Source organism: Rosa chinensis, chromosome 5 (assembly GCF_002994745.2).
Source record: "Rosa chinensis cultivar Old Blush chromosome 5, RchiOBHm-V2, whole genome shotgun sequence".
In the NCBI taxonomy this organism is placed as follows: domain Eukaryota; kingdom Viridiplantae; phylum Streptophyta; class Magnoliopsida; order Rosales; family Rosaceae; genus Rosa; species Rosa chinensis.
In genome coordinates this window covers 54842647-54866312 of record NC_037092.1, presented here as the reverse complement: position 1 = coordinate 54866312, position 23666 = coordinate 54842647, and the positions used below count along the sequence as shown (strand labels likewise).

Here is a 23666-nt window from a genome sequence, read left to right as displayed (position 1 = left end):
CACTTGCGGATCTAGGTATAACGTTAGAGAGACTGAAGCCCACACCAAAAAATTGGGCAAAAAAAAAAAAAAACTGTGTTTACGCTTAACTCAAACCCACCCAAAGTCTGGTCGAAATGTGACCCCAGCCTAACCTTTCTTCTTTCGGTATGCTGCTTCCCCCGAGCGAAACCCTCGTTTTGTGTTGCTTGCCTCAGTTTTCAGTATGTATCCTTTGAATCTCTGATTACAGTCGAAGACTCAAAGTGCCATAATGAAGAACCTAGCTCTTCAAGCATATCTGCGCCTCCTGCGAGTAAACGGAAATGCTACAGTCTACAACCTTCTTTTGATGACCGGTACAACAAGCTAAAAGAGTGAACGTCCTGGTTCGAGTGTTCAGCAACGCTAAGAGTGAACTTCTCTCACCGTCTGCCCTTCTCCACTTCTCTCAAAGATCAACTGATTCAATTTAATGCAAGTATAATTTCAATTTTGTTTAATTCAATCAATCCAATTTGGGAAAATTTTTAGAGTTAAAGATTGATCTCAAATTCAATTTAGTGGATTGTAGACTCGTAGTGGATTGAAGATTGCGATCAAGGATCTGTCGTTTGCGATGTGGGTTTAATTGATGTGAAAGTCAATCAAGGTCAGTAGGTGTAGCTGTGTAGGTCTTAGGAGGCTTCTTGAGTTCTTTCAAACTACATCTTTAATTGAGTTTAATAGATGCAATACTGTTTACTTCTCTCTGCTCCTTTCTTTCTGTTTGTTTAAATGTTTAATTAATTGTGAATGAGTTATTAGACCATGAACTGGAAGTCTGGAACTATGAACTGGAGCAGAATGTTTGTTTTCTAATTTCTATATTTGTTTATGTGATTATAGTTAAATTATCTCAAATGTTATAGGCATGGTTCAAATGCTCACTACATCTCTCCTGACTAGGTGTATTTTTTTTTTAATTAATAAAATGTTCTCGTATCGTCAAGATTCTCCATAATCTTCTTCTTCGTTTTTTTATTTTTTTGTTTTTGTTTTTTGTTTAAGAGATCCAAGTCCCCGTAAGATTTTGATCTTAGATCTGCCACTGAACAAAACAATATGCATGCCTTGAAACGCTGAAGAAACTCTCTTAAATTATGTACCAGAGTAAAAACAACAGGTTAGAAATCCTCTGTCCCAAATTTTCTGTTTCCTCTTCTGTCTCTCACTCAAAATTTGACACCTGCCATTTCGAGTAATATCTAACTAACTTTCTCAAACACTGTTAACTCCTAATTTCTTTCCTCCCGAATGTTCAAGACCAGTGGTCTTTAACAGAAATAATGTACACATGGTCAGTACTAAGAAAATTATGCTCAACCCCTAATTTCTTTAAGACACGTTCGCTTTGTTCATCTTCTACCCATCTATTTCCCCAATTTCTTATGAAAATCTTAGGCCCAGCAAAGTCAATCCCCTTTTTACATGTTTCCGTCATAGTTATGGTTTAGGAGTCGTCACTTGGAGACACAAGATTAAACTTGGGCAAGCAACAAACATCAGAGGGATGAAACGGCCGAGCTAGACAAGATAGCAGGTGGAATCTCTGATTGTCCTCCTTGTCTAACTCTCTTGCCAACCCACAATTTTTTATCCCTGGAAAACGTTCTTGTTGTTTACGTTGTGGGTTAAGTGTATTGGAGCAGTATTTGTACTGAAAAATCTGATCGAGGATGGTGAGGTTTCAAATAGAAGATTTGCAATTGTAGCGAGATTGGAGAAGCACTGGAAAAAAAAAAAAAAATCGAGTACAGGGTTTTTGTGTTTGAGAAGTTGAAGCCGACTTGAAGGCAAAAACCAAACCCATATATTTTGATTTACATATGAGAATCCAGGCTTCCTTTCTTCCATTTTGAGTATTGTGCCATCATATCCTTCAAAATGCGTTCCCCACGCTCCCACAACTCTACCACAACTCGACAAAAACAAGCAAACCCTCTATCTTTTGGATTTCTATCAAAATCCCTAGCAATTTCAAGCTTAATCCTAGCAATTTCAAGCTTAATCCTAATATCGTTGTACATTTTTTTCTTTGACGAATCATATAACTATCAACCTTCCAGTCTCCTCCTCAGAACCTTCCAAAAAAACTTCCAGGCCACGGCTACACGTCCCCACAGCCACCCTCCTACCAATTTAAGCCACATTGTGATCGGAATGGTTGGCGCTCTCAAGACATTGAAGCACAAAACAGCATACATTAAAGCATGGTGGCGGCCTAATGTCAGTCGAGGATACCTCTTTTTGGATAGAGCTCCTACTTCAGAGTTTTTGCCTTGGCCATCATCTTATCCTCCTTTTCGTGTCAATGAGGACGTCACTAGATTAAAAGTGTACCCGAAAATTGCGAATCCGATACAAGTACGAATAGTGCGTTCAATTTTGGAGATATTTAGAGAGGGTGACAAAAATGTAAGATGGTATGTAATGTCGGATGATGACACCATTTTTGTGCTTGATAATTTGGTTGAAGTTCTAGCAAAGTATGACCATACTAGGTATCATTACATTGGTACAAGTTCGGAGTTTGTCAAGTCTAATTCCGATTTTTCATTCGATATGGCATTCGGTGGTGCTGGTTATATTTTGAGTTACCCACTGGTGGCAGCATTGTCAACAAAGTTGGATGATTGTATTGAGAGATATTCATACTCCTGGTTTAGCGATTTGACATTACACGAATGTTTAACCGATTTAGGAGTTATTCTAACTGAAGAAAAGGGACTTCACCAGGTAATCACTTTTTATAAATTATATTCTGGATAATTAGTTTTTCATTTTAAATGTAACTTATTTATTGAGATTTTATATTATATAATTTTCCTTCAATAAAGAAAACACACACTATTTTCAAAATTATACAGTGCGGCAGTATTTGATAACACATATATATACTTGATCATGACCATCTGGTCTAGTGATTTGTAAGTGCGAAGTCCTAGTGACGACTAGTTATATTATTTTAATGGCATAGAGATTTGTAACTAACTGTTCATAGCATATTCCTATCAACTTTTACCTATTCGACACTTTGGTCACTCACCTTTTAAATATATCACTTTAGTCACTCAACTTTAATTATGTTATTCACTTTACTCACTTCGTTAATTTTTTTCATTAAAAAACAATTATTTGCCACAATATTAATGATATTTTCGTCTAACCAATTGTGAAAAATTGAGAAATCTGTATTAGAATGATTTGGAGAAGTGATTAAAGTGAGATAAAATGCCCCTTGGGTGACTAAAGTGATTGACAGAGTAATAGTTGAGTGACCAAAGTGAAATATTTGAAAATTGAGTGACCAAAGTATCGAATGAGTCATAGTTGAGTGACCATTTGTGGAATTCTTTATTTTTCTTATACTAAAAGTCTTGAGTTTAAATGAATCTCCTTCCATGATATTTGCTAATTTTGAATTCTACGTTCATCCACTTAATTGTTTTTTTTTTCCTTTCCAATTTACAGGGGCACCCACAGAGGTGCACCCTTCCAAAGATCCCAATTAAAGCGCCACACTCATTTTCAGTAAAAGGCAAAAGAATAGTTTGCTCTGTGTTCGATGCATGGCTCCGTCATCCACTTAAATGTTAACACGGTTAATTATTTAAAATTTATATTATTACTATTATTAATAACTCTATTATCCCTTGGTGTTCTTAATCACAGATTGATCTCCGTGGTGACATATCAGGTCTTCTATCGTCTCATCCGCAATCTCCATTCCTCTCCATCCACCACCTCGATACTGTTGACCCAATCTTCCCTTCCATGAACCGCTCTGACTCCATTAACCACCTCATGAAAGCTGCAAAAGTTGATCCTTCTCGTCTTCTTCAACAAACCATATGCTACCACAGACCAAGCAATTGGTCTTTCTCAATCTCATGGGGTTATTCTGCTCACATTTATGAAAACATAATCCCCCGGAGCACTTTAAGGAGGCCCATTGAGACATTCTCGCGTTGGAGGAACGCAAGCCGACCATTCTACATGTTCAACACCAGGTTGCCCTCCAAGGATCCATGTCGAGCTCCCCATGTGTTTTATTTTGATTCTATTGATCCTCGTGTCGATGGAAGGAAGACTAAGACTGTTACAACTTTTTCAAGAGTAGCTCCGCGTGGTTTGGTGTCATGTTCTTCAAGTGGTAACCACTCTGCGGATTCCATCACCAAAATTGAGGTCTATACATCGCCAGAATTCCGTTTGGAGATGAAAGGAAAGGACTGCTGTGACATAGTACATGCAGCTGATATTCACACTACTCGAGTCACATACAGGTCTTGCGTGGAGGGTGAAATTATCGCATAATTTTTTTTTTTTTTTTGAAAGGGGTAATTATCGCAAAATTTTGCAAAACAAGAATTGATCCAAAGAATTAGATAGATATTGGTTTCAGATTTTAGAGACTATGCACAGAATACTACAATTCCCAAAAATAGGAAAAGTGATCACTGTTTTCTTTCATTACATACATGAAAGTATTTAACCATTAAAGGTAGCATTTGAATTGAACTGGTTGATTTAGTTATACATTTGTGAGCACCGCATGTAATTTCATATTTATTTACGAGTCACATGATAGGATAAAATATTCTCTTTTCTTCTTCTATGGGCTAATTATATTTAATTGCTTTCTAAAATAGATATGAAAACCTAAAATTTAAATAACACTTACAAAAATGTTGTGTACCAAAATAGTATGACCATGCTCATACAAGCAAACTAATTGCTTCGATTTTCTTATTCAGTCATTCTAATTTGATATGTTGGATTCAATTTTTTGTTTGTTATCCGAATATGGGGTTTGGAACCTAGTTAATAAGCTTGAAGGTTCACGTACACACCTATGTCATTACTTTTAATAGTTTGGGAGACACTGTTTGGTAATAATTGAGATCTATGTCTGATGTTTAGCTTGTAAAAAGTAGGAAGGATGTAAATGCTAATCGCTGATGGTTTATATGAAATGAATGAACTTTGATGATGTTGGTTAAATAACATACCCCTATATAAATTTCTTAGAAGAGGAAAAGTTAAAGGTATTTTTTATTTTGACTTTCCAAACAAGCCCATTTCTGAAGAGACTTGAAGAAATCGTGAACATGAATGAGACACCTCAATGAGGTTTTAGGCAGTGCTACTTTAATTTGTTTTTAGGGAAAATTTCACAAATAATCACTCAACTATGATTCATTCAACACTTTGGTCATTGAAGTTTCAAATATATCACTTTGGTCACTCAACTATTACACTGTCAATCACTGAAGTCACTTTGTTAATTTTTTTTCATTTAAAAAAATTATAAAAAATACTATTTGGGTAACTTAAGTGATTGACAGTGTAATAGTTGAGTGACCAAAGTGATATATTTGAAACTTCAGTGACCAAAGTGTCGAATGAGTCATAGTTGAGTGACCATTTGTGAAAAATTTTCTCTTATTTTTATAATGTTTACTTTGTTAGTAACTGACTAAGAAAATTATGGTTAATATCTTACAACAGAAAATAAAACGACTCAAAAATAATTTTTTCTACCCTTAGATTTACATCTAAGAATGATTAGACATAATTTTCTTGATCAGATGAATATTATTGTTTGTTTTTAATACCTCCAGCACCACTACGCAAGTCTTATCTCTGTCTTATGTATTCGGCAGTCTCAATTCTTTTATAAAGTACTCTTTTCATTAGCATATTCCTCGCGTCTCTAAATAACCGTCCTTTAGTGGAATCGAAAGTGGAATGCTAATAAAGGAGTACAAATATTCCTTGAAAATTTCTTCAGATGCTAATATATAAACTAGGTACACAAGCTCCACCATAGTCAATAGACAACAGTAAAATCCTTTTCTTACTGTTGAGATTTCCAGAACAAAATCCTTACAGCATCAAGACAAGAAAAATGAGAAAATGGGTAAAAAATTGTAAAAGTAAGGAAAAGGAGAATCAAATAGAAAAAGTTGGCTCAGACTGGGGCGGTATAAATAAAAGGAGGGCGGAAAACCCATGTAACCTAGCAAATAAAACCCCAATCACTTCAATCGTCTAATTGCATAATGTATGCAACAAATGCAGAGAACCTATGCCTTGAGAAAATCAAATTAGAAAGTGCACCCGTTGTATAACTAATGGGCCTTCTGAATCCCTATTAAACGAGCATAGTCCACCCACCTGCAATGAAAAGTAGTTAGGGGTCATTTTTGCAAGGCAGAAAATTTGTTGTATTTGAAAATTTCAGACAGCATAAGTTCTCACAATAATGAACCCAAGAATGTGTTGCCAGTTCGAACGGCAAAGCATACTGCGCTTAGCATTAGCTTGTGTTGATGTAGTAGTGGCTCCAACATCCTTTGTTCAATAACACCAGCCAATACTTGGTACCTGTTGAAAAGTTGTGGTTGCGATGATATAAAATATATTTCATTGCCCTTAATTCTGCACTAATGCAGCAATTCCATTCACAAAGCACAAAATATCATTCCACCTTAAAATATTTTTTGTCCAATAAAAAATTTAATCTAATTGGACATCACTTTCATTCAAATGTCTGATTCATGGTTTTATGAGGACAACTTGTTCACTCTTGAGGGCAACTTACATAAGTCATTTCAAAGTCCTATTCTGTTTTACACCTAGTAGCTTTAGCATAATTTCCAATAAAACAAAATAAAGAAGAGAGCTTAAAGGAAAACTGCACCTTCCGACAGAGATGATATAAAACATATACCTATGATGTTTAAAGCACAATTGAGAAAGGTAGAAATGCAAAGAAAGAAAGTGAAATTTGAAACAGAGAATGTATGAACCAATAGCAATTAGACCAAAAAAAAAAAAAGAAGCAGACAAAGTTACACCATTTCACTGAACAAACTAGCACTGATCAAAGTTCAAGTACCTGAGATTGCTAGAAACTGCCATATAGACACCGTATGCAAGGCTAGTGGATACTATAGGTACATTATCAGCTTCAGCCTCTGCGGAGCAACCAACAGCCTTCTTTGCATTGATCAAGGCATTTGTAACACTTGTGCCAACCTAATCAAAGATGAGATGCATTATGAATCAGCACTCTGAAATTTAGTGCTATGACCAAAAACTTTGCAAAATATTGTGACTTATATGAACAAAAGCTGCACTGAAAGTGTGTCTGGCCATTAAAAGATTCAACATTGGTATCCTTTTCGACCAGTATTATTAAAAACCTACCATCCAAAAAACAAAAAAGCAGAAAGAGAGAGAAAAGAGAAGATCAATGAAATGGTACAATGAAACACCACATGAACAGCAAACTCCATTAGGATAATATGAAACAATGGAAGGCATTAACTGTTACTTCACATTTATATAGGAATGAAACTAGGCTATTAATACTGAGCTGAGTTTTTGGATTTAATGCCCAACCGAGAATAGGTGAGTTATAAAACTAATCAAATGCTTCTTGATATTTGACATTACACTTAGTTCAAGTGTTGAACACAACTTGAATTTTCAGTCATCCTAGAGAGTTTGACTGCCTAGAATACTGATATCTTGGTCAACAGAGCACACAAGATAACCTACAGATGTGAAAACATTCAACAAATAAAAGGTGGTCCAGTAACGAGGTTCCTAGCAAAATGCAAAAACCAGGAAAGATTTTGACCCTGGAGTTCAAACAGAAAATAATGATTCCGCTCTCACCTGAAAAATTCAGTGCCCATGACATAATTTATGAACCTAGACAGAGTGGCCGTTGCAAGTAACTATTGATCCAAACGGTTGGATTCAAGTTTCAAAAACAAAGAGCTGTAGCCTAGTACTTTATGAAAATGCATTTATTTCAACTATAACTTGTCCCTCACATTTTCCCATGCCTTCCTGTCTCCTTAAAAACTTAAAGGTATGACAGAGGGTGCTATATCATTAAAAAAGGAGACTCTGCACAAATTAAAAGGTGAAAAGACTATTATTCAGCTCATGATAAGACCATATCATTAATAAAGGAGACTAAGCCATGATATATCAATATTGTAACCTAACCCAAGCTGTCATGAGTATCAACAAATGCTTAAAAATGAAGAAAGATGTGCACAATTGTCCAGGGGAGGGCCAACCTAGCCCCTAAAGTTGGCGTGGTAATCATTAATTCATCAAAACCAGCCAAATGTTATAAATTGACAGAAAATTATTATAGATCCCAGTCTTGACATATTCTTTTTATCTATTCAGGTGTACCTTCACAACATCTTTGACAATTGGATGATTCTGAACCATTTCCCACTCAAGGGAGAATGATTGGCTTGAGATATCAATGAAAAAAAAAAAAAATGAAAACATAGAAGTTAACCGTACAGATGGGAAAATTACTTTGTAAGAGCTAATTGAGATGGACGTCAACCAAGAGCAAATATGATCAAAAGTAAACAAGCACCGGTTTTGAGTGTTTAAAAGTTTCACATCATTACTTTATTTTATTTGTTGATAAGTGTACGATATGTTTGTTGTGAGATTTATTTGATCAACTTTAAACTGATAAATGTGAAAACATTTTTCATGCAAACATGCACTCAAGCATTCACGAATCAATGACAAAGGAATTTCCAAAGGATCCAGTAACAAGAAGTTAGGAAAATACTAACCAGTGATGAAGCAGTACCAACAACGAAGAGCTTGCTCCCATTTCTCTGCCCAAACAAATGAGGATTATGAAATATATATGATGCCATTCTTACTTCAAAACTTCAAATAAAATCCTCCTTACCACTACTGCACCAATCCTCTGAAATAAGGAGTATGATGTTCCTGAGATAGCAATCTGCAGAAAGAATTTCAGAATCCTATTAAGTAACTTTATCTAGATTTTGCTCTTACGCTTTCGAACTTTAGGGGTTCATAGAAAAGTAACCTGGAATGCATTATCAGGGCAACCATGCAAAAACTTGGTGATTGCCCCTGCGCTGAGTGCAACTGGTGGTCGAAGAGAAACAGTTGGGGCAGGAAGATATACAAGCATGAAATCTGCAATTATGGCCATTACCTAAGAAAAATATAGCAAACATGAATGACAGGAACTAAACAGATTCAGAATACAATGCCGAAACAACACATCAATACTGAAGATTTTTCCACATGAATAACTATTGTCTGACGACTACACAGCTCTTTTTCATTTTTGAGAATAAAAACCCTTTCTTTTCAAGTGATCTCCATTTAATCCTTAAAATTCACCACTAGGGAAGTCCAGTTCTGGCATAGAGAATTCACAAGCCATCAAACCATGCTAGATATTAGCTTATGCAACTGCTGAGGCGAAATAATCTAATCTATGAATAATCATTTAATGCAAAGAAGTGCACTATTTATCTATGAAAGCTAGCGAGAATGCTGTGATCTGTATCAAAAGCTTCGTACATATAATGCAAGTAATTTTGACAACTATGTGCAATTTGACTAAATTCATGTTAACAAAGTTGAGCAGTAGGAATACAATTGACCAAAGGCATCCATACCACATCTGCAAACACAACTTCGAGCTCATTGAAAAAGTTTTCTTGGCGTTTCTGGTACTCTGCAGCAGTCTACAAAAACGAAACAGAATCCAAAATTGATTGCAAATGATAAGAAATGAAGAATAGACAAGGCATTGTAATTCGGAAGTGACAGAGAAAAATCCACAAAGAGACCTTGGTGAAAAGACCAACACCACACTCCATGAAGACCTTAAACAAGAAAAGATCATCAGCCAACAACCGCTCCCTAAACCCAGCAAACTGCAGCAGCCACGAAAAGCAGCCGTTCTTCTCCAGCTCAAAATACTTATCCACAACCGCGCCGGGGATCCGCCCGTCCTCGATCGCCGCCGCCAAGTCCTTCGGCAGGCTCTCCAACCCCCGCCCGGACTCCTTCAACACCATCAGGGCCTCCAACTTGTTTTTCCCGCCGGCATTGTCCTCGCCGCCGTGATCCCCGCCGCTACCGCCTCCGGAGTGTCCTCCGCCGCCAAATCCCCCGTCTCCGCCCCCGGCGGCGAACAGCACGCGCCGGAACTGGCGGCCGCGGTGCGCCAGAGAGGGCGGGGACACTCTGAGGCGGAGGTGCACGACGGGAGAGGCGGAGAGGGACGGAAACGGACGGTGCGGATTGAACTTGGAGGCGGAGGAGGAAGAGGAGGAGGAGGGAGTGAAGCAGAAGGCGATTGCCATTGCTTCCTCTGGAGGCGGAGATTGATAGGTGTGAGTGTGGAGACAGAGAGAGAGGAGGAGGGTTTTATGAGTCTCTGCCCTTCTCTGTTTCTCAGTCTGTGGGTTTGTTTGTACTCTTTCTCTTGATGGGCGTGAGTTCAGAGGCAGAGGAGAAACGGAGCGATACGGAGAGAGAGAGAGGGGCAACCTCGGAGACCAGAGTTTTATTAGGGGTTTTTGGCAACACTACCACCGCACTCGCAACCTCCGGCGCGTTCGTTTCACGCTCCAACGTATATAATATTGCGGGTGTGGGGGGTGGAATCTGTTCCGTGGAATCTCCAAAATGTGCCCCCTTTTTTGTTTTTAGCGGAGTTTGACTCTCGTAAAGCGTGATTAGTGGTGACGGTCCTTTTGGTTTTTAACTTTTAAAACCTAGAGGTGGGAGAGTGTACGGACGCGCGGTTGGTTCGCGTGAGGAGATTTGAAAAGTGTAGGTTTAGTTATTTTTGGTAGGAAAATTGTGGGTGGGTGGGTGGGTGGGTCATATCAGGGTTGGTGGGGAATTAAACAGTTACATCAGAAATGAGCCCACAGTGTTTCCTGTTATTTTCAGAAGCAGGATCTGATTGTATCAAATAAAAGAAGAAGCAGAATCTGAAAAATGGTTTCTGTCATTTTTCAAAAATAAATTAAAGTTTCTGGATTAACACCTCTAACTTTGGTATCTGTCCTTCTCCCCGAAAATTTTCGTACCAAATTTTCGATTCTGCTTCATGTGGAGCTTCTTTCTCATTACACCGCTTCTGTTTCCAGCATCCACCCCACCCACCTCCGGCAATTTCACATGTCTTCTTTTGGGAGAAATTTTGTATCATTTTTTATCCTCGAATTATTGAATAGTTTTGTGTAGAAGGTTTTTGTTGTAAACAATGTCCAAAGTTGAGTAACTTCCTACTTAATATACAATGCCCAGAATTATATACCTTCTGCAAAATATATACAGATTTTTTTTATGCTTTAGAGGCCCCCGAAAGCCAGGCGACCCCTCAGGGCCAACCATGAGAGAATGATTATGTCAAAGAGGATGCGTTTGGAGTTGGGATATTTCTAAGAGACTTCCGATACTATGGTTCAGGATGATGGTATAGGCCTGGATGTGTTTCAATCCAACGAGGTTTGTGCAACTTTGCCAAGGTTAGCTCGTAAACTTTTTTTGAGTCATGGCGTGGTTCAAATTTTGGTTTGTTAATTTGGTGTTTCTTTCTTCTTCTGGACGTCAACGTGGTCACTTTCTTGGTGGCAAGAACAAGCCAAAGGATGTTGCTAAATGTGTAAAAACTTCTCCAAGAGTGTGTTTGGATGAAGGAAAAAATTATGGAATTTAATTGAAAGTGAAGATTTCATAATTCCTAAAAGCCAATTCTCTCGTTTGGCATTATTAGATTGGAAATTTTAAATTTCTTTGTGAAAAAAAACGAAGGAATTCGTTATTTAAATTCCTCACTTCAATTTCCACCAAAATAGGTGTCATTTACGAATTCATTTGCAATATTCAATTTTTATTTCCAAAACAAGACTTTTTTCTATCTTATCATTTTATTTGTTTTAATCTTTCTTAATTTGTTACATATTTGAAATTCTAAATAGATGCAACCAAACAATAGAAATTGCAATTAATGAAATTTTAGATTGATGGAGTTAAAAATTCCATCATTTATAAATTCCTACGGATTTTATAATTTTCTCATCCAAACGCACCACAATTGATCATGTCAAGGTCAAAGTTAAAAGTGATCCTTCTTTTAAATAAGAGTAATAAAGAGATGGTTTCACTATCTCTTTTTTCTTTATATGAGCATTAGATTTTTTTTTTGGTTGGAAATATGAGCATTAGATCGTTGCAGATTATTTGAAATTATGTTTGCTTTCTTTAAAATATTAGGCCCGATTTCAAAACTCTACGGACTGTTTTTCCTCGAGAGTTATCATCGAAATATCAAAATGGGTGAGGCTATTGTCACCCTACAATTTGCTTTGTTCACCCTACATCTATATTTTGCTACCCAATATTCCAATACTCCCTCCAGTTAAAGAGAAGAAAAAAAATTATAAAAAAAAAGGAATAATAGGGAAAACAAAAAAAATAAGATGCAGACGTTGTAGAGTCGTAGAGACTCTTATATCACCCACGCACCACCATTCTAAACTCCTATGCCCACAATCGGGGGCGTAGCTACAGTAGGGCGAGAAGGGTCAATTGACCCTTCTCAATTTTCCAAACTGAGCCATGGTTGGTCGAAATATGTGATAGTGACTTTTTAATCCAATAATTGACCCTTCTGACAAAGAAAAAAAACGTTTGGTTTTAATTATTATCATGATCAACTTGGATGGTTCTCCTACAGTCCTACTCCTAGTATCCCACAATCTCCAATATTTTAATATATTTTCCTAATCAAAATTGTCCCAATTTGGACAGAAAACGGTCTCCCACATTCTTTTAATATATTTTCCTAGTTAATGATTATTTTCTCCTATGTATGGCTATATATATTTAGACTTGTATAGCTTTTTTTGGTCTCCTGCTCATTCTCATAAGTCATTTCCTCTTATAATTTTGTTTTTTGTCTCTCTCAGATTTTGTCTCTCTGAACAGCAAGTTGAAATCTTCGTAATTGAAAATTTGGAATATGAAAGCCTTTTTAGAGAGGTATTATAAGAGAAAAGCAACAGAACAGTTGACACCACCCGAAGCTCCTCAAATAAGAAATACATCAAATGATCAAATGATCAAATGATGATATTTCAGAAATGAGTAATCGTCGTGGACAACTATAATTATTTTAGATAGACTTGTTATTTTTAAGTATTCTGATGATTTATAATTTTTATATTATTTGATGAAGTTTATGTTTGTTTAATATTATAATTTAAATTTTGACCCTCCTAACTAAGATTTCTAGCTACGCCACTGCCCACAATTATCAATTTCCTGGGTTATTTACCGATTGGAGGGACCATTATGTTTAGACAATTCATGTTCTCCTAAGGGGCCAGCTACTTGTGGAAGAGATTGATGGTAGCTGGGGTTGACCGTTGAGAGGTGGTGGCGAAAATTGAGGCAAGGATTTGCAGCAAGGGACTAGTGGTATATTAGGGTAGTAATGGTTGTTGCAGAATGCAGTTATATTTTTTTCAATGGAAAGATGAATTTGCATAAGCAGGTATTTATGTTTTGGACTAATTTTTGCTTACTACCCTATACTTTCAAGGGTTCATCAGTTCAGTCCCTGTACTTCTAATTTAATCAGAAAAGTCCTTGTACTCTCCAATTTCATCAAATTGATCCAATCTGTCACCACTTCGTCAATTTTCGGGAAAAATTTCCAAACTACCCATCTGTATTCACAACACTGACGGATCGGCGGGTTGCCTAGCGATGGGTAGTTTGGAAATTTTCCATTTGAGAAGGTCCCACGTCAGCTTATTAACAGCGAAAATTGACGAAATAGTGACGGATTGGATCGATTTGATGAAATTGGAGAGTGTAAGGACTTTTCTGATTAAATTAGAAGTGCAAGGATTGAACTGATGAACCTTTGAAAGTAAGCAAAATTTAATCCTTATATTTTTTTATCTTTAGTTAAGGTTAGTACGGAAATATTTTATTAAATTTTTCTATGTAGGGTAAACTAAGCATATAATAGAGTGACAATAGACACACCCTATCAAAATATATGAAGTCACTTTGAAATGAACTTTTCGTCATGTCCTTGGTCATTTTAAAAAAAAAAATGCTTCGCAAGTAATAATTTCAATAATAAAAGATAATATATACACATATGAAAATAACTTCAAACTAATGACAAAATTAATAATTGGCAACAAAAAAACCTATGATTTTTATAATGTGGTGTTGATGAACCGGGAGCAAATGAATTGATGTGACAAGGTTTAGTAGTATAAAATGTGTCCTAGTCCACAAACTTTGGAAGAAGTAGTCAAATCTCAAATGTTTGTGACCCATTGTTGTTTTCGCCATGTAACAGACAAGAATGACACTTGCTCCAGAACCTCTATTATATAGTGAACTCCGAACCAACCTCTCTATTTGAATATGTCAATATACGGATGGGTGAGGCTATTGTCACCCTATAATTTTCTTTGTTCACCCTACTTGCTCATTACACCCTACATTTTAATTTCAATTATTAGATTTACTTATCCAACCCATTTCTCTTTCCAGGAATATCCTCCATCATATGGCATCAGTATTAATTAAGCCAATAAGGCTTAAGGTTAAATTTTCAATAATCCTACAATTGCCCTTGATTAATTAAAACTCTAGAACTATAAACTTTAATAGATAATGGATAAAACAGTAAATTAAAAATAGGAAAAAGAAAAACAGGAAAAGAGAAAAAGAAAACAAGAGAGAGAAGAAACTGTTAATCTTAATGTGGGAGGGCTCTTACTAGACGTGTGAGCAATGAATCACCAATTGTTATTTACCACAAGTCCAGAAACTGTATTATTCCTTATTTTTTATTGCAGTTTGATGAAAAAATAAATTATGTAAAACCAATTTTTTGATAAAAAAAACATTAAAAAAAGCCAATTGACACACGCGTAAGCGTGTGTTAAGAGGCTAGTATCAAATTAAAAGAGAAATTTTGTTTAACGAAAATTTCTCATTTAATTTATATCAATTAAAAAAAGTCCTAAAATATTTTAAAGTTTCCTAATAAAATCATAATTTGATTTACTTCCATTTTTTTATTTTTTCCATTCAGTTTCAATGTTCATTTATTCCGATCCATATTAAAAAATTAGTAAGTGCTACTATGAGCAATGAAAAAAAGATTGATTTTTTTTTCTTCGTGTTTTAAATTTTTTATTTTCGGTGTTTATAAAGGTATTATAAATATTTTGATGAAGTTAACACTAATGGTTTTGTGAATTGAATAACAAATTAATGATGAGGACACAACAAAAAGATAAAAAAGAAAATTATAATAAATTGAAAATTGGATGGAGAAGATGAAGATTAATGTTATCAGAAAAGAAATTAAGTAGTTTTGTATTTACTTAGTTATGTATTTAGTTTTCCTTAAAGATTTAAATTTTAGAAAATTAGTGTACTTATTAGTCATTTTGCATTTGGGTAATATAGTCTTTCAATAATTCAAATATTTGTAGGGTGAACAAAAAAAATTGTAGGGTGACAATAGCCGCACCCTATACTGATATTCATTGTTGGAGAATCATCATCACCATTTAGTTGTGCCTAATTAAGACCATCATTATAATATTAACTTGCGAAACAAACAACTATAATGATTCCTTCGGGCAGCCCATTTGATTCACATACGTCGAAGTCCTCATTCTAGCAACAATGTATAGTTTTTGGTCCATGTATTGTTTTGAAAATCTAGTTATCAAGTTATGTGTGACTACTGTGATTCAAGAAAACTATATTATAATTTAGTTAGAAATATTTATTTTTGAAAGACTCGAAACCTATGATTTTTATATATTCCTGGGATGAATGGGAATGGTCATTCTACATATGTATGGTGAAGTTTATGTATCATCACCCTGAGGTTGGTCTTCACTCTCTATGGGTAGAAAGGGTTGTATTCTTTGTCTTCGAGCTCTAGTGTAGATTTTGCTGCTTACTTGTTCTGTTTTTGGGTTAAGTTTTTGGTTTAGAATTAGCAATAGTCTAATAGTTATTAACTTGGGTTTTTTTTTCGAGTCGGGTAGGATCTCGATCCAAATCTAGGTCTTTATTCTTGGGTGTTTGGTATCCAAGGGTTCTGAATACTTGCAAATGTTTTTCATAATTCACTTTGTTTATCTGGTCGAGGAACAACCTCTATCATTGGAGAGATTGTTTTGTATTGTATGTCAAGTTTTATGGAATAGCTTGGTCATCTTGTCATCGCACTCTTATTTTGTGTTATAATCGATCTATACTATTATTTTTTCTTTGGAAGGGGTTTGAAATCCAGCCTGACTGAGAGGTTCAACCCCACACCTGAATATTATTAATAAAAAATTATTGTACATTGAGGAAGATATATAACCTTCACATCGAGTACTAGTACACGAATTCTCATAGAGTGCATCTTGAATAATAACAGGAGTCTTATCTAATCAATAATCATCTAGATAAAAATACTAGTAAGGTTTGCCAATCTATGGGCAACACCATTTGCTTCATGATAAATAGAATGTACTTGAATGGGGTATACTCGCTCATATAGGCCTTACAATCCTCCACGATACAACCTACCTCATATAGTCATATGAGTCATCAATCTCACTAAGAAGGGCAGTAACCACCGTAGCACAATCAGTCTTCAACATCTACATTATCCAAGCCTTGGTGGATGATCAAAAGTAGTGCCCTCATAGCCTCAAGCTCCATCTGCGACGTTGATCTAACATGATTAAAGGGCCATGCAATAGCTGCGAGACAGACTCCATTCTCATCTCTGATGACATCCCTTATACCAGACACACTCCATTCTCATCCACTCCATTCTCATCTCTGATGACATCCCCTATACCAGACACACTCCATTCTCATCTCTGATGACAGCCCCTATACCACCCTGACCAGTAGGTGAATGAAAAGCCCCATCTGTATTCAACTTGAGTATGCCAGTAGGGGCATTTTGTCAACGTGTTTTAGGCAGCTTCTTTTTGACGTGTGCATGCACAGAATGCACCTTTTGATAATCACCCAACAGCTTAGAAACCCAAGATGCAGTATTAAGAGGAGGGTGAAAGAGCTAGCCTTTCAAAATCACGTTATTTCTCTCGGTCCACAGTGCCTAAAGAAACATGAAGAAAAGCTCTTGCCTTTTAATTTAGAATCACAAATGTACGTGCATGAACCACTCAACAAAGCACGCATCACATTGTGCTTTCAGCTTCAAACTCAGTGGTCCAAAGAACCAAAAGTCCATGACCATTTTGCAATTTTTGAAAAGATGCAATTCATCCTCCACCTCAAGATTATATTACAAAAGGCATAATTTTTTTTTTTTCAATGACTAAAAAAAGGCTGAAACTACAAGAGAAAACCTCGACTTACACCCCTCCCAGCTGATCTAAATGGAACGTTAGGGACACAGAAAGGGGTAAACAAAAGAACCAAACAGCAGGATTAGAATTCTGGTGACCCAATTCTGCCAAACAATCCGCTACAAAATTTGCTTCTCTGTAAACATGTCGAAAAATGATAGACTGAAAGGTCGAAGTTAACGTATGAATATGATTAATGAGTAGTTGAATTCTCCAAGGCACATGAGCTCTTCTTTGAATGCAATCAATCAACAACTTAGAGTCTCCTTCCACAACAACATTGGCATAATTCTGCAAATGAGCCGTATGAAGTGCATCCCAGAGTTGTGGCTTCAGCAACAAGAACATTGTTATACCCATCTTCCGAGTTACTGCAAACAAAGGGTTTCCATCCTGATTTCTAAAAACAAAACCTGTGGTAGTAATACCATTTCGAACAGACCCGTCAAAATTTAACTTAACTTGATGTGAATTTGGTGGTTGCCATTTAATATGAATGTATTTGGAGACCTTAGGAGAAATAGAAGTGGGATTAGCTTTGAGATAATTCGACTTCAAGATGAAAGATTGAAAAATGCAACGAGCAGGGAATATAAAACAGTTATGGAAAATAAGCTTATTCCTAAAATGTCAAATTGACCAGGCAATTAATAGATGCAAGATTATCTTGAGAAGATCTAGTGGAATTAATATGCTACAACCACTCAAGAAAAGATCGATTCCATGAAAGAGGATGAGGTAAAGAAATATGGTTCCAAACCTGTCTAGCGAAAGTACAAATCATGAAGAGGAGATCAATGGATTCGACATGTTGAGAACAAAAAGGACACATAGGAGAAATATTAGGATTGTACTGAGAGAGTTACTCCCTAGTCTTAAGGTCATTCCTTATTAAGGACCAAGCAAAAACCCAACTTTGGGAGGAATATGAATATGCCAAATCTTATTTAACAAAGTAGTATTAGAGTGGTTAGGTAAATGTTGAATTTGTAGCCACGAAGCACTCTTAACTGTGAAAATTCCTAAGGGAGAAGGACCCCAAACAAACCGTTCTGGCTGAGGAGACAAAGATAAAGGAATAGCTGCAATCATTTGGACAATGTCTGGAGGAAGAATATGAGTTAAAGCCATCGTATCCCAAGTCATATTATGAATAAAATGATCAACAGTCAGTGACCAGTCAAGCTGTTGTCGATCTTGTTCAGGAATGATAGAGAATAAAGGGAATGGTAATACCCAATAAAAAGTAAAAAAAAAATAGACTAACCATCGCCTATAATCCATCGAATACCTTGGGATAAAAGTGATCGAATATCTAAAATGCCCTTCCAAGAAAGAGAATCTGAGTTTTTCTTTTTAGCGGTAAAAAAATGGTTATGACTAAGATATTTCTTAGTGACAAGTTGACCAGTTATCAGGTTACATTAAAAATTTTCACCCAAGTTTAGCTAAAGCAGCCTGATTAAACTGACTAGGTTGACGAACACCCAGACCACCCTTAGATTTAGGAAGACAAAGTTGATTCCAACTGACCTGAGGTTGAGACTTACCCTAAAAGAAAGATCTGAATTCCTTATTTAATCTGTCAGTGAGTCGTTTAGGGCACTTAAAACAAGATAAAATATGATATGGCATACCTGAAAGATTAGCCTTGAGCAAGGTTAACCTACCGACATAAGAAAGAGTGTGGGACTTCCATCTTGCAAGTTTAAACTGAACTTTGACAATAAGATCATTGAAGTTAAGCAGATCTTTCTAGCAGACTATATTCTGAACGCCCAAATATCGACCGATGGTAGTCCTATGCTGAATGCCAAGGCAGCTAGCAATATCTCGCTTGACAGAAGCAGAAATATTAGTGGAAAAATAGATAGTAGCCTTATGATAGTTAACTTGTTGACCAGAAGCTTCAGAAAATATGGTCAAAGTTTGTAAAATATGCTTGGGCGTTGAATGGGAAGCTTTGGCAAAACTAAGACAATCGTCAGCAAACATTAAATTTGAAATCTTAAAGCCATGGTTAAAAGACCAACCTGTGATTTACATTGACACGCAAGAAAATTTAACTTTCTAATAAAAGGTTCCATAACGAGAATAAACAAATAAGGAGAAAAAGGATTTCCTTGTTTGATGCCACGATTAGGATGAAACGAACCATATAGCGTACCATTAAGGAGGATAGAGAAAGACACCTTACATAAGCATGATTTTGATAAGAGTAATCCAATCCCGATGAAAACCGAAAGCTTGCAAACAAGCTACTAAATAATCCCAATTAAGTAAATCATAAGCTTTCTCAAGATCAATTTTAATAGCCATACTCCCAGCTCTACCTTTCTTCTTATTAAAAGAAGAGAATAATTCCTGTGCTATCAAAATATTATCGTGAATAAATTTTACAGGGGAAAGGCTGCTTGATTTGGAGAAATACATTTAATAAGTAAAGGACGAAGACGTTTGATCATAATCTTAGTAATAACCTTATAGGCTACATTACACAGACTAATAGGTCGGTAGTGATTAACTGTTTCCAGATTATTTGTTTTAGGAAGAAGTACAATATTTATACGGTTAATAAGAGAAATGTCTAACCTATGATGAAAAATGTCTGAGACTAAATTGAAAAATGGGTCTCGAACTTGATTCCTATAAGTGTGATAAAAAATCGCAGGAAGCCCATAAGGTCCAAGAGCTTTGAGAGGACCAATACTATGGATAGCCTGGTAAACATCTTCTAAAGTAACAGGAGCTAATAGGGTACGATTATCCTCATCAGATATACAAGGGTGAACCAAAGAAAGAAAAGAAGCTAAGGCATTAATAGATGGAGTTAGACTCGTAATGAACCGATGTTTGAAGGATTTTATAAGGATGGAGGGAATAAGTTCAGGATCATTTGTCCAATTATCTAAATCGTCTTTAATTCGTAAAATTTGATTTTTCTTCTTCTTTACTGTAGCCTGCATTTGAAAAAATTTGGTGTTCTTATCTCCTAATTGTAACCATTTTGATTTGGCTAGCTGGGCTCAAAATAATTCCTCTTCCTGATGAAGCTTTTCCAATTGAGTGAGTAAAAGAAATTCCTGAGTAGCAAGAGAAGGATCAGATAGGGAATTATGATCTTGTAAGGATTGAATTTGGGCATGCAAAGCCCTCATGTGTTGGAACAGATTACCAAAAACCAAAACATTCCAATCGCGGGCTAAAGACTGGAAGGCATTAACTTTATTAAGAAAATTCTCAGCAGCATTTCCAAAAAGATGAGCTAACCAGGTAGTATTAACTATATTAACAAAATCTTCATGTTGTAACCACATAGCTTCAAGGCGAAAAGTAGACCTTTTACAATGAACAAATGGCTTAAAATCGAGAAAGATGGGAGCATGATCAGAACTAGTTATAGGGAGATTATTCAAACTCATAGATGGGAAGATGTTCATCGCAACAGTATTGGCTAACACACGGTCCAAACATTCATAGATACGGTTATCATTTTGCTTATTAGACCAAGTAAAAGCATTACTAGTGAAAGGAAGTGAAATAAGACTAGCTTGATTTAAGAAATCTTGAAATTGTATCATGTATCGATTAGTAATGCGAACACCTCCTAACTTTTCCGATAAGTCAAGAATGCAATTAAAGTCACCCATCATAATCCAAGGACCAGTAAAACTCAAACCTAGAGTAAGTAAATCAGTCCATAATTCTAATTGTTTAGCTTTATTTGGATACATGTAGACAAAAGTCATAAAACATGCCTAACTTGACAGTGAATATGGCAAGGATGTAAAGATACAATACTAATATTATAGACAAAAAGATTGCACAAAAGAAGCATACCACCAGAGTGCCCAAGAGGAGGAACACATACATGATTACAAAAAGGAAGTTTGGTTGCTAAAGATGCAGCTACTTCCTCATATAACAAAGTATCTAACAAGCAATAAACATCAAAAGAAAGTAAAGTCCTTAAGAACAAAGCTTGAGACAAAAACCCACGTCGTGAACAGCCATGCCAGTTCTAACAAAGAACACTCATTCTGGCACATTAGAAGAAGAAGGTTCTGCATCCAAAAGCTCTATATCCTCTCTACCTCTTTTCCTGGGACTACGATAAGGAAAAGTATAATTCTCGCGTTCAGGAGAGGAGACCTCTTGAACAAAACCGACAGAAACATTATTGATATTGTCCATAAGAGATAGCAAATCAGGGTATGGTGCACAGAAAGGATTGTAAATAGACTCAATAGTGTCTTAAGTAAGAACAGAGACATCTGAAAGTATGGAAGAAACAAAAGAGGAGGAGTCAGTACTCACTTCCACAACCTCAACATCTTCCTCAAGTTCTTCATTCTCTAAATCAGGATAGAGTTCCTCATCCACTGCCAAATCATCCTCAAGAACAGTTGCCGGAATGAGCGGTGAGATAGTAGCATCCAACGGAGCCGGCTCAGGAATGGGAGCTATATAAGGGTGCAAGTCAGAGAAGAGTCTGGAACAGGTAAAGGTTGAGAGGATGAAATAGAAGGAATATCTTCTGGATTAATGGTCTCATCAAAATTCCTTACAGCATCGACAAATGATACACCTGCACGACGGAAAGCAGAGTGAGAGACCGCATGACCTCACATAGAGAAAGACCGAAATTCAGACGCATGAGTCCTTTGTGTATTATGAGCAAAACGAACAGGGAACCATGGCTGGTAGGGGCATGAACAAAACTCTGAGCCGGGCCTCTGATAGAAGGAAAGTTGAATAAAGTCTCATCAGGCAAGTCAGCTGGAATCTAAGTGGCAGCCTGCTGCTGGTTAGGGACACTCTTGGGTTCTTTTTTATGGCAGGGGAGAGCATGACCTCGCATAGAGAAAGACCGAAACTTAGACGCAGGAGTCCTCTATGTATTCTGAGCAAAACGAACAGGGGAACCATGGCTTGCAGGGGCATGAACAAAACCCTGAGCCAGGCTTCAAATAGAAGGAAAGATGAATAAAGTCTCATCACGCAAATCTGCTAGAATCCGAGCGGCAGCCTGCTGCTGGTTAGGGACACTCTTGGGTTCTTTTTGATGGTGGGGGAGCATAAGGAAATTTTGACGAGGAGCACGAGAAGGGCAAGAATCTAAAGGGTGATCAAATCTTCCACATAATAAGTAAGCCTCAAATAAGGTCTCATAATTTAGGTAGATCAATTTCAACTCATTTGAAAAAGGGTCTGCATGCAACCTAAGAGCTCTAGGTTAGGTTTTAGTAAGATCTAGTTCAACACAAGCTCTAGCAAAGAGAGAAGTATTCAGATTAAGAGTGGCAAGATCAACCATACAATAGCGACCTACAACATTAGCTAGTTTGATAACTTTTTCACGGGTTCAACAATGAGGAGGTAATGGGGAAAACGAACCTAGACAGAGAGGGTAGAAAGCATGGATCGATAAGGACAGAAGGAAGGGGACCAACGCTTGAGTTCAAGAATTTAACCCTGAACAAACCACGGTTTATTATTCAAAATGAAGATAAGATCTTATTCAAAGTCAAAATTTACTCGAATCTAGTCAGGGCCATAGAAATTAATTTGGAATCCTCCATGGAGGTCAGTTCAAGTTGCAGCACAACGAGCCTTAATGCTCTTAACAGGAACCTGTTGCCCAAAAATCTGGCCAACAAGACATCTCTTGCCTGGGTCAGAAGATTGATCAGCAGATGGATCATCAAAGAGGTCAACAATAGGTGGAAGCATTGAATGGAACAGAATATGGTCCAAGATGAACAGTAAAGGGGTGCTCAAAAAGGGGTTGAAATTCAGGTGCTAGATTAGGTTCTGGACTAGAGTAAGGCTGGGCATGACTAGATCCCTCAGCGAAAGGGACATGGATAGGTTGAGATGGAGGAGAATCAGATGGTTCATGAGATGATGCAGAGTTAGAAGAAACCATGTCGCAATAGCAACAAACTATTAACAAAATGGAAGGTAATAAACATGGAGTGATTAGAAGTAGGGTATTTATAGAGATAAGAGTATAGGAAGATCGTAGAACCATATACAACATCGAAGAAGAAGAAGTATGATGAGGATCCAGACTCAGAGAAAGAAGAGGAAGGACACACCTGGCAGCCATGGATCGGGTTGAGAAATCGAAGCAGTGATTAGAACGATTAATATGCAATCCGCCTGCAAAGCAGGTCATTAATGCAAGATATGCAGATATTATGGTAGAAACAACCCAAATCAGTTGATCGCTGGCATGTAAGCTCAGGGTACAGTATATAATCGGCCAAAAGAAGAAAAGAAAAGAGAAAGTACAGTAGTAGAAGGTAAGAACCCCAAAACCCCTACAGAAGTGAAAGACTGGGTAAAAACAAGTGAACAATAGTGAAATGATGA

General features: G+C 36.6%; 2 protein-coding genes across 3 annotated transcripts; one reads left to right on the top strand and one right to left on the bottom strand.

Annotated features, from left to right (window-relative positions):
* The first annotated feature begins 1355 nt into the window (after window positions 1-1355).
* LOC112204029 lies at window positions 1356-4599 on the top strand. The gene is made up of 2 exons (XM_024344914.2): window positions 1356-2757; window positions 3694-4599. The coding sequence occupies exons 1-2, from the start codon at window positions 1906-1908 to the stop codon at window positions 4336-4338; spliced, it is 1497 nt and encodes a 498-aa protein (XP_024200682.1). The 5' UTR covers window positions 1356-1905; the 3' UTR covers window positions 4339-4599.
* A 1196-nt stretch (window positions 4600-5795) lies between these two features.
* On the bottom strand, window positions 5796-10395 carry LOC112167898 (protein RETICULATA-RELATED 4, chloroplastic). Of its 2 annotated transcripts, XM_024305000.2 has the most exons (9): window positions 9693-10395; window positions 9519-9587; window positions 8915-9046; window positions 8771-8824; window positions 8649-8693; window positions 6926-7065; window positions 6286-6411; window positions 6145-6201; window positions 5796-6043 (listed from the first exon to the last, which is right to left on the bottom strand). In XM_024305000.2, the coding sequence occupies exons 1-8, from the start codon at window positions 10209-10211 to the stop codon at window positions 6156-6158; spliced, it is 1131 nt and encodes a 376-aa protein (XP_024160768.1). In that variant the 5' UTR covers window positions 10212-10395; the 3' UTR covers window positions 5796-6043; window positions 6145-6155. The 2 variants fall into 2 exon arrangements, with proteins under 2 accessions (XP_024160768.1, XP_024160767.1); XM_024304999.2 differs by having other exon boundaries at window positions 5796-6201; window positions 9693-10394.
* Between the last annotated feature and the right edge of the window lie 13271 nt (window positions 10396-23666).

Excerpts from the sequence above, each read along its gene's own strand:
- LOC112204029 (XM_024344914.2), top strand. The coding sequence starts at position 1,906 with ATGCGTTCCCCACGCTCCCACAACTCTACCACAACTCGACAAAAACAA. Across the intron at positions 2,758-3,693 it reads AAGAAAAGGGACTTCACCAG|ATTGATCTCCGTGGTGACAT; the intron begins GTAATCACTTTT and ends TCTTAATCACAG.
- LOC112167898 (XM_024305000.2), bottom strand. The coding sequence starts at position 10,211 with ATGGCAATCGCCTTCTGCTTCACTCCCTCCTCCTCCTCTTCCTCCTCC. Across the intron at positions 9,588-9,692 it reads GTGTTGGTCTTTTCACCAAG|ACTGCTGCAGAGTACCAGAA; the intron begins GTCTCTTTGTGG and ends TCGTTTTTGTAG. Across the intron at positions 6,412-6,925 it reads GCAGTTTCTAGCAATCTCAG|GTACCAAGTATTGGCTGGTG; the intron begins GTACTTGAACTT and ends ACTTTTCAACAG.